The sequence below is a fragment of the Etheostoma cragini genome, chromosome 8 (assembly GCF_013103735.1).
Source record: "Etheostoma cragini isolate CJK2018 chromosome 8, CSU_Ecrag_1.0, whole genome shotgun sequence".
Taxonomy (NCBI): domain Eukaryota; kingdom Metazoa; phylum Chordata; class Actinopteri; order Perciformes; family Percidae; genus Etheostoma; species Etheostoma cragini.
In genome coordinates, this window is record NC_048414.1 from 1,367,398 (window position 1) to 1,379,719 (window position 12,322).

Consider the following 12,322-nt stretch of genomic DNA (forward strand, 5'->3'; position numbering starts at 1 on the left):
TGGAAAATGGCTGCAATGAAACAAAGAGTGAAAAATTTAAAGGGGTCTGAATACTTTCCGTACCCACTGTATAAAACTGTTTTATCTGACCCGATCTGACTTATCGGGTCCGCAATTATGACTATGCTAATTTAGCTAACTTTAACTATAACAGCAATAACAGTCGCTGGTACGGAAAGACTAGGATTACCACTATTTGTTATAAATCGACCTGTGATTAAGGATAAATGATCCTGCAGACAGATATTCTCATTCTCTTGTGGGCAGAGATGTAGTAGTGGACAGAATCCCCACGGTTCCCACACATTGCTCGCCTGGCGTTGGATCGCAGAGCGTTGTCCTTCACACGAGGAGCGTAGCGAGACCCTGGAGATCCACGCCACTACGCAGGCGAGGTGTCGCTCCCTGTGTGAAAAGGCCTCGAGTCTGACAACTTCTAACTTATCGATGTTGGACCACGTCTCGCCATCAGTTCTTTAATCCCGCTGAAAGGAAATCGGCTCAGCAAAAATCTGTGCAGCTTCACGTATTTTCGCCGCTCACGCCCGCACACTTGTGATTTTTGACGCTATCCTGCCGGTTAAAACTTCTATCGCAAACGCTGCAACTGAACGGTTTCTCCCCCGTGTGGACCGTCAAGTGCCGTTTCAGGTTTTGCTTCAGCGCGAAGGTTTTACCACAAACCGAACAGCTGAATGGTTTCTCCCCCGTGTGGACGGTCAAGTGTTGTTTCAGATGATTCTTCTGTATGAATGTTTTGCTACAAACCGAACAGCTGAATGGTTTCTCCCCCGTGTGGGAAGACAAGTGGTCTCTCAGATGGGTCTTACGTGCAAATCTTTTGCTACAAAATGAGCAACTAAAAGGTTTCTCCCCAGTGTGGATTCTCATGTGCATTACCAAGTTGCTTTTGCTACAGAAAAGTGTTTTACAAACGGAGCAGGTGAAGTGTTTTCCTTCTGAATGAAGTCTCATGTGAATTGATAAGGACTTCTTCAGCGGGTATCTTTTACCACAAACCGAGCAACTGAATGGTTTCCCGTCTGTTTGGACTCCAGTGTGTTTCTGCAGAGGTCCGGCATCACTTCCAGGTACTTGAACGTTTTGCAGAGTCTCCTCCGTCTCCTCGCAGTCACCGCTCCCTTCGGTTTCAGGTTCCGAGGAGTCTGAAGTCTTGTTATGAGTAGCTGGTTGCAAAGGACTATCTGGATCTGAGTTCCTGGCTGGATCTGGTCCTCCCCAGTCCTCTCCTTCACTCTTCACAGGGACAGAAGTGAACGGGAATGGGATATCAGCCTCCTGCAGCCCTTGAAGCCGCTCTCTCTTCTGACTGGTCCAAAGATCCTCCTGTTCCTCTTTAATGTGTGGGGGGTCTGGGTCCTCCTGGTCCAGACTGGAGCTCCACTCCGGCTGCTCAGGGGGAACCTCTTGTTTAACCACCAACAGCTGCTGGACGTCTGAGGAGGAGAATGAAATACATGCACGAGTCTTAGAAAACTGTAATTTCCTGTAATTAGTAGTTCAAAATGAGCTTCAACTCATTCATCTACAACAGAAAAAATCTTGATTTTTCAATAAAGCTGTAGATTACAAAAACAAATGCAAAAAATAAGTAAAGTAGAGTAAGACCTCTTCCTGCAGCTCTTCTCTCTGTATGGCTTCATAATGAGTAGAACTGCAGTGCTGTGCCCGGAAGCAGAAACAGGGGATGCTAGACGATGTAGGATTAAGGTTAAATGCTAGTACTGGCCCCGGACCCCTATTGGCATTTAACCTCAATCCTACATCCTGTCCTCTGCTATATTCTATACGTTGTTTTTGAACACATCCGTCTACAGTTTTGTACATCCTACATTGACCACACATTCCCGGTGTGTTTCACTGTCACGTGCACTAACATGCACGCACAGTCGGACCAGCCAACAAAAGAAAAAACAGAGACACTCGAATTACAACACACACAGAGATGGGAGTGTAAATAAATTCCTAATTCTCTGCTCAGGAGTCAGGAAGCCATTACTCCAATGTATCTTTACATTGCACGTATTTGTTCTTTTCTACTCTGGTCAATTTCAAAACATAGCTATGTTTGTTTGTAAATCCGTGCTGTCAGTAGCGAGAAAAATAAAACCAATCGGTGCTGCCTACACCGAGTTATCCTCCTGCTAGAGTTAGCACCCAACAGGCTTAAACAGGGCAAGTTTTAAACGTGCTTTCAGACTCTAAACAAGTTAGAAATGTCATTTAAAGTACCTACCCATGTGCAGTGATTCCTTCTGAGTGAACACAGTGAATCTGATGGCTGGAGATGTGACAGAAATGCATTGAAAGTTGTGCTAATTCAGCTCAGTTCCTGTGTGGAGATGCAGTCAGAGAGCTTAGGGACCGTCTACAAACTACAACACAGAAAAGAGATGCAACAAAAATATGTAGGCTATCAATACAATGATTAAATAAGGTAGTGTCTCCATACTTACAACAATTATGACTTGTCTCCTGCTAGTTGCACTACAGCAATTACTTATACGCATATGAGTATTTCTTTTAAATATGTTTTATCTCTTTTTTGTTTTGTAGTTTGTAGACGGTCCCAAAGCACTTCTTGCAGTATCAACACAGGAACTAAACAGAGCTCAATTAGCACAACTTTCATGCATTTCCGCCACATCTCCAGCATCAGATTCACTGTGTTCACTCTGAAGGAATCCCTGCAAATAGGTAGGCACTTTAATTGACATTTTGAAGATGTTTAGAGGCTAAAAACACATTTAAAACTTGCCCTGTTTAAGCCAGTTGGGTGCTAACGCTAGCAGGAGGATACCCCGGTGTGGACAGCACCGATTGGTTTTTGTTTTATCTCTACCGACAGACCTCCACATTTACAAACAACAGAGCTACATGTTGGAATTGACCAAAATTCTCCTTTAATGCTCTGAATGTTGAGTACAGCACCCTAAAGTGTGTAAGTTATTAACAAAGTGTGCAAAAGCAGCTTAGCTAAATATGAAATTTCACACGAATTTTTCTAAAAGGATAAAGTAATGGCATTTGATATAACAAATAAAATGATCAAATGGTCAATTTCGCTGGTTTCCCATCAGTTTAAATGGATAACAATGGATCTGTACTAACCTGCTGTGTGTAGCCGGAGTTCCTCCTCGTGCTCTGCTATCGTTCTTTCAAACAGCCCAAATATCTCCTCAGCAGCCGCAGTTAGTCGCTGGTGGACAAGAGCTCTCAGAATTTGGATTTTAGACATTTTGACCAAATTACAGAAACTTTTCCTCCGGACACCCTCCGTTAAAAACCTGTTGTCTCACTCTGACGTGCGTTGTGTTGCTAGCTTACGTTCGGATCCGTCTACTTCAGGCTAGCAAGCTAACTACATTAGCTTGCTAGCTTTGTACGACACTGAGATAATTTCAAATAAAGGGGTCCGCAGAGTCCATTTAGACAGATTTATCTGGACATTGTGGGTCCATGAAATATACAGTTTGGTCTCTATCCAACAGTCACTTCAACTAGCATTGTGGAGTTCCGTCTGGGTCTATTTCCAGCTAGCACGCTACGCTAACTTCATTTAGCATTCTTGGCTAATGGAGATGAGTCTGAGGTGAAACGTCCCGTAAATGTAGACAAAGTCCACTTAAATAAGTTTACCCATACATACGGGCTCTGGTGGTTCACTCCGATTGTGTCTGTTGGGCTACGTGACTGCGAGAGCAGGACTCACGGGGGGAAATGGTTTAAAACAACAGGCAACAATCATCCAATCATACTAGCTAGCTAGCTTCAAGTTAGCCACGATGAGCACAACTGCTTCCGGTACTACTTCTTCAAAGTAAAAGTCAGAATAGGAAATTTAGTATGCTATTGATGTAGTATTGCTTATCGGTTAACATGTAAGCAGCAATTTGAAGGTAGTTTGAGCTGTAACGGTTTTATTGCAGCACATTTGGATGCAGGACTCACAGGATCTAAATACTTTTCTATAATAATTTGTATTGTAACACAACAATTGGAAATACATTATGTAATCCGCTTAATTGTTAATGCAATCACACTATTTAAAACATAACTTTAAGGTTTTTTGTGCATCAGAACAACTAGGACCACCAGATTCAAGAAGTTTTTCTTTTCTTTCAATAGACATAAACACTTTGAACTCACACATGCAGACTTCCTTCTACCCACATACTGTGCAATATTTGATATTTAACACTATTAATAACACTGAGCAATTCTATTACTGTGCAATATCTGTACACAATGTGCAATATTACTCTCATTTACAATATTATTACTATGACTCATTGAATGTGATCACCACTATTGGGCGATTTTCAAATAATGTGCAATAATCCACAGTGCATATCACACTGTATATAAAACCATATATATATATATTTTTTTATCTATGTAGCATCTCAAAACTGAGAATGGGAGTTGCTTTTAATCTCACTGTAAATGTGTTTAGTGACAATAAAAGGCATTAGAGTCCTGTCCCTTTCTATAATTTTTGCTTTCTTGGTAAAATATTGGATTATTGTCAACATTTGCACCTCAAACATACACTTATTGAACTGAGCAAATATGTGATAAACCCAAGTTAATGGGAGATACAGCTCTTTGGCATAACTGCTAACAAATCAGAGACGTCTGAAACATGACTGCTTACTCTAGAAGCCACTGGTTAAAATGTAAAGTTTTTATTGTTTTCAAATGTTTCACCGTGCAGGTCTTAAGACGGACCTCCTAATCCGAAAAAAGACAAATGAAGGTTTATTATTACTATATTTTTTCATTCACAAAATATTATGTACATCTATACATTTAGTCCAAACTAATAACAAAAGGACAGGGAAGATAAAACAAAACAAACACAATTAAAAAGGAATAATGCTACAAATGAATGAGAGGTATTGTGGAACTCTCTCTGGATTTCTCAGTACGACTATATTCAGAAGATTGTGGCGTCCGGTGACTTTCCCGTGCCGAAACTTGAGTGAAGATAATGACCTCTTCTAAAGAGAACATCAAATCCTTTTTGTCCTCCTTGGCTACTAGCAACTGGAGGCTACTAGCAACGTGGAGAAGGGGTTTGGGCAATCACGGAAGGCTTGTATCATGTGGACGCGCGCCGACAGTCTCGTTGTCATTTATTTGAAATTCTCATGGGGGCGACAGAAACCACGCACTATGGCTTTAAACATGTGGCTGCCTACACAGTCAATGTGATAAGCAGTTTGTTTTTTCTAAAGTTTGCACAATTGCAGAAACCTTGGCGTTAGAGTAGGGCTGGGCGATATAGTGAAAATCAGACATCACAATATTCTTGACCACATGCCTTGATATCGATATTGCGGCAATATTCTAGGGTTGGCAACCGGGGCTTTCACAAAATATCTTCACACTCAGAGTTTAGATAAATAATCATCAGTAATGTGGACATAATGTCTAAGTGGGAAAAGGCCAATAATTAAACAGCAACAGTCTGGTGAATTCAGAACAATGACATCACTTTACTGAAACGCAGCCTTTAAAACCAGGAAGAGACACTTATGTTATCACAGCATTACGATATCCAAATTCTAAGACGATATCTAGTCTCATATCACACTATCGGTATACTCCCCAGCCCTAAGTTAGAGTCCTTTACCCAATCGTTAACTAATAAAATCTATGTGAGTAAACGTATCGGCATTAAATCCACACCTTCCGGTCCAGCCTTCAGTTCCCAGTGCTGGGTCAGTGGAAGAAGCTGTGGATTTGCTGAGCAGCAGCCTGACCCACGATGGGCTCCAGGTCTGCGGGGGCCGCGTTGCAGAGCTGCTGGATGCTGGAGAACTGCTGCAGCAGGGCCAGAGCTTTGACCCTGCCGACCCCGGGGACCCGCTGGACCACAGCCAGGACCAGCGGGTCCAGCAGCCGAGACGAACTCCTCCTTCTGAAGGGGTTCTCTCTGTCCTCCCCGTGGACCTGGAGACCATCAGAGCAGGTGAGCGGGTTGGAAAAAGGGTTGCATGATATTGACAAAATGTACTATTGCAATATTGATTATGAACATTGCAATATTGATATTAATTTTGACATTTTTAAACATGTAAAATTACAAAAGTTATGGGAAATGCATCAAAAATAGATTCTTTAGTTAAAATTTCCGGGTTAAGTTTTTTTTATTTTGATTCCAAAGGCCAAGGGAACAGATCGGGGCCAATACCCGATCTTAATATCGGTTCGGTGCCCCCCTCCAAATCCCGCCGGTATTTACTGTCGTTTTGTCTTCACTACTCACAATTTGGGCGATGAGCTGCGAGGCTTCGGTCTGCCCCCCGACCGGCAGCAGAGTCAGACCCAGGTCCAACACTACAAACCTCTGCACGGCGGAGAAGTACTGCTCGCTGAGTCGGGTGTTCTCCACCAAGACCAGCTCCTGGAAGCTGCTGCTGGTCTTTTAAAAACAGGAGGGACACAGATGACATCAGGGGAGTGCTACAAGCTGACTCACTAGCTCAGGACTCCAAAGGTCTTCTGTACTCAACACAAAACATCGGTGAATAAAAGTCTTGAATCCAAAGTTCTTCGTTTGTTTGTTTAGTTAAACAATTTCAAAAAATAACATACAAAAACGTAGGATCTTTAGTTTTTATTATGAATTAACTGTAATTCTGTTGCTCCAAAGTCCAGCAACTTCTGGATATTTCTAATTCCTCTTATACAACATCTAGCAGCTAATCAAATTACATTACTCCAGGTCACTGGTAAACTCCAGTTTCAACACAGGTTTTGTCAGGTATTACAAAAATAAAACTCAGAAGATTAAAATGAAATGGCTTCAACAGCATCAAGCAGAACAACACCGGGAGGCTCGGAGCAGAAGAGCCCCGTCTGTGGTCTCGTGGATTAAACTCACGTTTCTGTAGCGGACCAGTCTCCTCTTGTAGCCGTTTCCGGCCACGATGTCGCACTCGGACACGTACAGGATGCAGCTTTTGTTGGGCAGGTGGAAATCCGCCACACCGAGCTCCTGCTCAAAGAGGATTTTCACCCCACCGCCTGGAGGAGAAACAGAGCTCGTCCATGAGGGCATTTTCTTAACATTGAGACTGTAGAATTTTACTTAAAATGGCTTAAAATACTGCCTGAAGTATGAGACACCTTTTATTATTATTCTACTTGTACTTTTTTTTTTTTTTTTTTAAGTAGGTTCAAGGTAATTTTGATTCATAGCTGTGAGAATATAAGTAAGTTTTTAATTGAAGTATTTTTTATTTTATTATTTTATTTTTTTGGTGGTGGTGTGAACACACTAATTGCCAAGAGTGGCATGGGAAAGGTGGGTGAGGGTATTGTTTGACATATTTAACCTGTACTGTGCAATTCCTTCAATAAAAAAATACATTGTACACTGTAAATGCCTAATCTTTGAGCAACGAGGGAGACAAAAACACCACATAAAGCCCACAAAAAAGCGTAAAGTATATTGCGCAAACACAGAAATTAAAGCAGAACTATTAGGCCTAAATTACACATTAATGTTAACTATAAAATTTAACTTTGGCCACACAAACAACAAAAGTGTAGGGAAGAAATAATGATGTTCTTACACTGTCAAGTCATCTAAAACAATGTAATCTTGATTCCTCTTTTGCTGTATAAAATGTCAAATAGAAGAAGAAAAATGCACAATTAATTAGTTCAATATAATTTTAGAGTACAGTACCAGTCTAAAGTTTGACACACTTGCCCATGTGTAAACGTTGAAGTCAACTCAAGCTTTTTACTCAAGTAAAAGTGTAAAAGTACTGGTTGCAAAAGTAATTAAAGTATAAAAGTAAAAGTGAATGGGAAAAGTGCGTTCACACTTTTGACTGCTACTTTAAGTCAGCAGGGAATTTTAGCCGTTTTTGTCTAATCAGTTAATAAATAAGATCCAGTGACTGCTTCTTGTACTCATTAGTATTAAAAAAGAATATTTACGAAATACAACACATAAACGAGATATAATTTACATCAATAGCTCACAACAAGATTCATCACGTCTAGTTATTCATTACCCAGAACGCCATGTAAAAAGGGCCAGCAGCGTGCAGGAAATATTGAAGTTTACATTTTTAGGGAAATTATAAATCGATGACATGTCAGCCGTATTGAAAAGGTAAGTATTTGACACAGAAAATGTGCAGGTTGCACTACAGTCGTATTATACACGGCTTGTTAGTCGGAATACAAACTTAAATATCGTTATTTTTGAATGGCGTTTGGTTGGCGCAAGTTTCTTGTGTCCATTTTTAAACAAAAGTAACGGCAAAAACGTCAGTTTACGCAACATGGTGATAGGCTACCACTTTGGCCAGTTTAAACAAAACAATTCATTACCTTTTAAGCTTTGAATAAGGGAAGAGTTTCTCCATTTCTCGCTGGCAATAACATGTCCGTAGGGCGGAACCGCGTTGAGAACAGGAGCTTTATTCTCCATGCAGATTTATTGTGGTTCAATATACACGTGACCTCTCTCGGGATAGAGGGAGACTCGTATCTGTGCAGACCATGGATAGATAATAATGATGCCGACTAACTGAAAACACAAATTTTAGCTTCTTTTAGTTGGGTTTGTTTGCCTCCAAACGGTCCAAATCTCTTCTTCGGCTGCATCTCGGTGGTGTGTGTGATGAACAGCTGAGTCTTTGTCGCCCCCTGTAGGACAAGAGGGAACCGACCGGAAGTAGTCTGCCAGACAACAACCTGTTAATCCTAGTCCTTACCTGTGCACATTTCCAGAGGTGTCAAACGTGTTCACATCTATATATACAGTCTATGATTCGGAGTCAATACCCAGGTAGAAGTATAGATACTAGGGTTTAAAGAGACTTCTGTAGAAGTTGAAGTAAATACTCAAACTTTTTAGTCAAGTAAAAGTGTAAAAGTAGGCTACTGGTTGCAAAACTACCTAATGTATGAAAGTAATATGTGTGTGGGGAGCCATTAAGGACAACTGTATGTACAACTGTACTGTAACTGTGCTACAGGGGCTCTATAGTGCCCCCGCCAAAAAAGAAAACAACATTTTTTAAAGGCCATATTGACTATGATGTTGTATTAAAAAGTGCCCATATTATGAAAGAAAAAAATCCCTTTTTTTTCTGGGATTTGGGGTGTTATTTTGTGTCTCTGGTGCTTCCACACACATACAAACTTGAAAAAAAACCATCCATGCTGTTTTGAGTGAGATCTGGTTTCTAAATGTCCTCTGTCTTCAGTCTCCGGGTGAGCTGTTCAACATCTGCACGGCTTTCTTCTTCACTAGAGACGAGGTGGCTAACCTAAGTCCTTATGTTCTTTTCCCCCCAGCATGTTTCCTCGGATCAGGGAGACGCCAAAAATCAGGGTAGCAGCTGTCCATGGTCCCGCTACATGTCCTGCGATGCCATGTCACAGCCATGTTACATCCTGCTACGCTCTGCGGTGCCCAGCTACGTCCTGCTGTGCCTTGTAACGCCCACAGTGCCCTGCTATGCTACAAAGAACTACTACAAACAAACTCTTCATTCTAACCCCAACCGGTCGTCAGACACCGCCTCCCAAGAGCCTGGGTCTGACCCAGGTTTCTGCCTAAAAGGAAGTTTTTCCTCGCCACTGTCGCACTGTTGCTTGCTCTGGAGGAAACTACTGGAACTGTTGGGTCCTTGTGGATTCTGGAGTGTGGTCTAGACCTCCTCTATCTGTAAAGTGTCTTGAGATAACTCTTGTTGTGATTTGATACTATAAATAAAATTGAATTGAAAAATTGAGTTGAATTGAATTGAATTGAATAACCGTGGCACATGCTAGCGCTAGCATGCTAGCTTGTTCTCAATGGCAAAACACTGCTACAACACACACTAGTTGACCATAATCTCCAAAAGAACTACTTCCTGTCCCTGTCCTGCAGGTATTCCACAAGTGTCCCTGGTCTAGAAGAAGTCTCCCAGCTGATCCTGCCTTGGACTGACCAAAGCTGGAGAAAGAGTTATCTAGCTGATGAGATCCTACCGAGCTACTGAGCATGTGCAGCTCCTAAACAAAGATAGGATAGAAGTGAGATGTCTCACTCTGGAGCTAAAACAGAGAGCTAAACACACAGGGTGAAAACAGGATCTGCAGAAATGTGCGGTAGGCCTACAGCAAAAATATGATTTCAAAAAAATAAATAAACATGTAAACCTATCTTGGTACAACGTCAAAATACAATTATGAACCTGAAAATGAGCAGAATATGGGCGCTTTAACGTGGAAAACAAAACAGGGTTGTAATGGGGCGTCAAAGACATTTGACAAGCGTCAAAAAGCGTGTTCAGGTATTCAGAACAAATGAGTGGAACTGAATGCTGAAGGGTTGCTAGGCAACGTCTGACATAAAAAAACAACACTCCATGGCAAGGTGTTTGTCTGGAATGTTCTGACGGAATGTGATGATGTCACTGTCAAAGGAATCAGATCAAAGTAAATGACATCAGATCAGGATCAGTCCGGACTGTGGACCAGTCACACAACACACACGGCTCTTGATGGCAGTTGATTTCAATTGCAGACACACAGTGTGTTGGTCAAAATTGTTTATTTGTGTTGTCACATTTAGCCACAACTGTAACGTTCAAAGCTACATAGTTAAACATTGAGATCTGTTCTGTGTGGCTCGGCTCTTTGATGAACCAAATCTAGACTCACATGTATTCATGTACGGGATGAAAGAATTTTCTACCCTTTAGTTATCGGAAACAAACATCGTGACCGGGTCTGACGTGAAAGGCCCACTCAGAATTTATTAATTAACTGTTATTCAAAAGGTTTAGAGGGCGTCCGAGAAAAATGAGGAGTAACAAAATGTCTCAAGATCAGTTCTACACCGCTTGGGAGCCGACGTCACCCAATGTCAGGACTGAGGATTATAGAATGGAGGAGATGCCTTCATTAGAGCTGGAAGAAGTCAAGTTGTTGATTGATACAAATATGAATAGGACTGCTGAGTCGGAGACAAACCAAGCCGAGCGTAACTGTCTCCGGGAAGCAGAGAACTTTTTTGAGCCTTGTTCGGCTCAACTTGAAAGCCTAGAGACGCAGGCTCAGCAACGCAAGGACGTAATGATGCAGAACTTGACCCAACTTGGACAAAATGATAAAGTACTGCAGGTAAAGATAAAAAAACTGGTGGCAAAAGTGCAGGATCTTGAGGAAAGAGAGAAATCTCTCATCAAGCTGAACAAGACCATTCGCGATGAACTGGCCAGGCTTCAATCTTTCATAGACAAAAAGCAGGCAGAGAACGATGAGTTATGGCAAGTTCACGATCTGCTGAAAAAAGAGAAAATCCTAAATGAGAAGAACCAGAGCCTGAGTTCTGAGTTGGCACTCCTGGAATCTCTGAAAGAGAAACATTATGTAAAGATTGAACAACTGTGTGAAGAAGTGGATCAGAGAGTACACAGGGACAAAGATGAAGAGATTAAAAACCTGAATAGAGATGCTCCAGGTGCTCAGGGTAAGACCAGGAGCTGGTGGCGTCGCTGTGCTGAAGTGACTCTTACAGCATGGTGGTACGTCGCCTTAATCACTGGGACTATAGTTATTGCCAAGGTTGTTCTAACCGCAGGGAATGCCGAGTTCAACACAGACTGTAACTGCGACCCGTGGGACTGCGTCTACGGCATGCTGCAGCCCTCCTGTAGTGGCCATTACGGGGTGCCCCGTCCTTTCTGAACAGTGAATGGTCAGTTATTTAAATTTACATTTTATTTATGAAGCAGCAAATCACAACAACAGTTATCTCATTGCGCTTTCCATAAAGAGCAGGTCTAGACCGTACTCCTGGATGTTTTTTACAGAAACCCAACAGTTCCCACCAAGAGCAAGAGGTAGAGAGAGGTGCTCAGTGCATCATGGGAAGTCCCCCAGCAGTCTAGGCCTATAGCAGCGTAAGTAAGGGATGGTTCAGGACTCTCCTGAGCCAGATCTAACTATAAGCTGTTATGACACAAGGGAGAGGATTCAGATGCGGACGCCCACGGTAGAGCGAATAGGCAGAGTTCATTAGAAAACACAAGGAGAGCCAACAGGTGGAGGGGCAGTGAAGTCCAGGTTTGAGATGAGCCGGACGATAGTGTGCAGGGAGTAGTCAGGGCGGACAGACAGGCTGGTGGACAGACAGGCTGGCGGACAGACAGGCTGGTGGACAGACAGGCTGGTGGACAGACAGGCTGGAGGACAAACAGGCTGGAGGACAGACAGGCCACTGGACAGACAGGCCGGTGGACAGACAGGCTGGCGGACAGACAGGCTGCTGGAC

General features: G+C 42.3%; 3 protein-coding genes across 3 annotated transcripts in view; all 3 read right to left on the reverse strand.

The window, feature by feature from the left end:
* Window positions 1-103: 103 nt before the first annotated feature.
* LOC117949749 (gastrula zinc finger protein XlCGF57.1-like) lies at window positions 104-3,813 on the reverse strand. The gene is made up of 2 exons (XM_034880283.1): window positions 3,133-3,813; window positions 104-1,457 (listed from the first exon to the last, which is right to left on the reverse strand). The coding sequence occupies exons 1-2, from the start codon at window positions 3,257-3,259 to the stop codon at window positions 523-525; spliced, it is 1,062 nt and encodes a 353-aa protein (XP_034736174.1). The 5' UTR covers window positions 3,260-3,813; the 3' UTR covers window positions 104-522.
* A 1,815-nt stretch (window positions 3,814-5,628) lies between these two features.
* The window catches only part of faap24 (FA core complex associated protein 24), a 28,717-nt gene continuing 22,023 nt past the window's right edge, over window positions 5,629-12,322 (reverse strand). Inside the window, exons 4-7 of the mRNA XM_034880296.1 lie at window positions 8,380-8,479; window positions 6,914-7,056; window positions 6,296-6,451; window positions 5,629-5,979 (exon numbers count right to left, since the gene is read on the reverse strand). Coding sequence (XP_034736187.1) covers window positions 5,749-5,979; window positions 6,296-6,451; window positions 6,914-7,056; window positions 8,380-8,479 — 630 coding nt within the window. The 3' untranslated portion in view covers window positions 5,629-5,748. The remainder of the gene's footprint in view (window positions 5,980-6,295; window positions 6,452-6,913; window positions 7,057-8,379; window positions 8,480-12,322) is intronic.
* Window positions 12,067-12,322, reverse strand: part of LOC117949021 (keratin-associated protein 10-11-like) — a 789-nt gene continuing 533 nt past the window's right edge. Inside the window, exon 2 of the mRNA XM_034879011.1 lies at window positions 12,067-12,249. Coding sequence (XP_034734902.1) covers window positions 12,067-12,249 — 183 coding nt within the window. The remainder of the gene's footprint in view (window positions 12,250-12,322) is intronic.

Coding starts and splice junctions, on each gene's coding strand:
- LOC117949749 (XM_034880283.1), bottom strand. CDS start 3,259: ATGTCTAAAATCCAAATTCTGAGAGCTCTTGTCCACCAGCGACTAACT. Junction 1,458..3,132: donor ACTCCGGCTACACACAGCAG/GTTAGTACAGAT, acceptor TCTCCTCCTCAG/ACGTCCAGCAGCTGTTGGTG.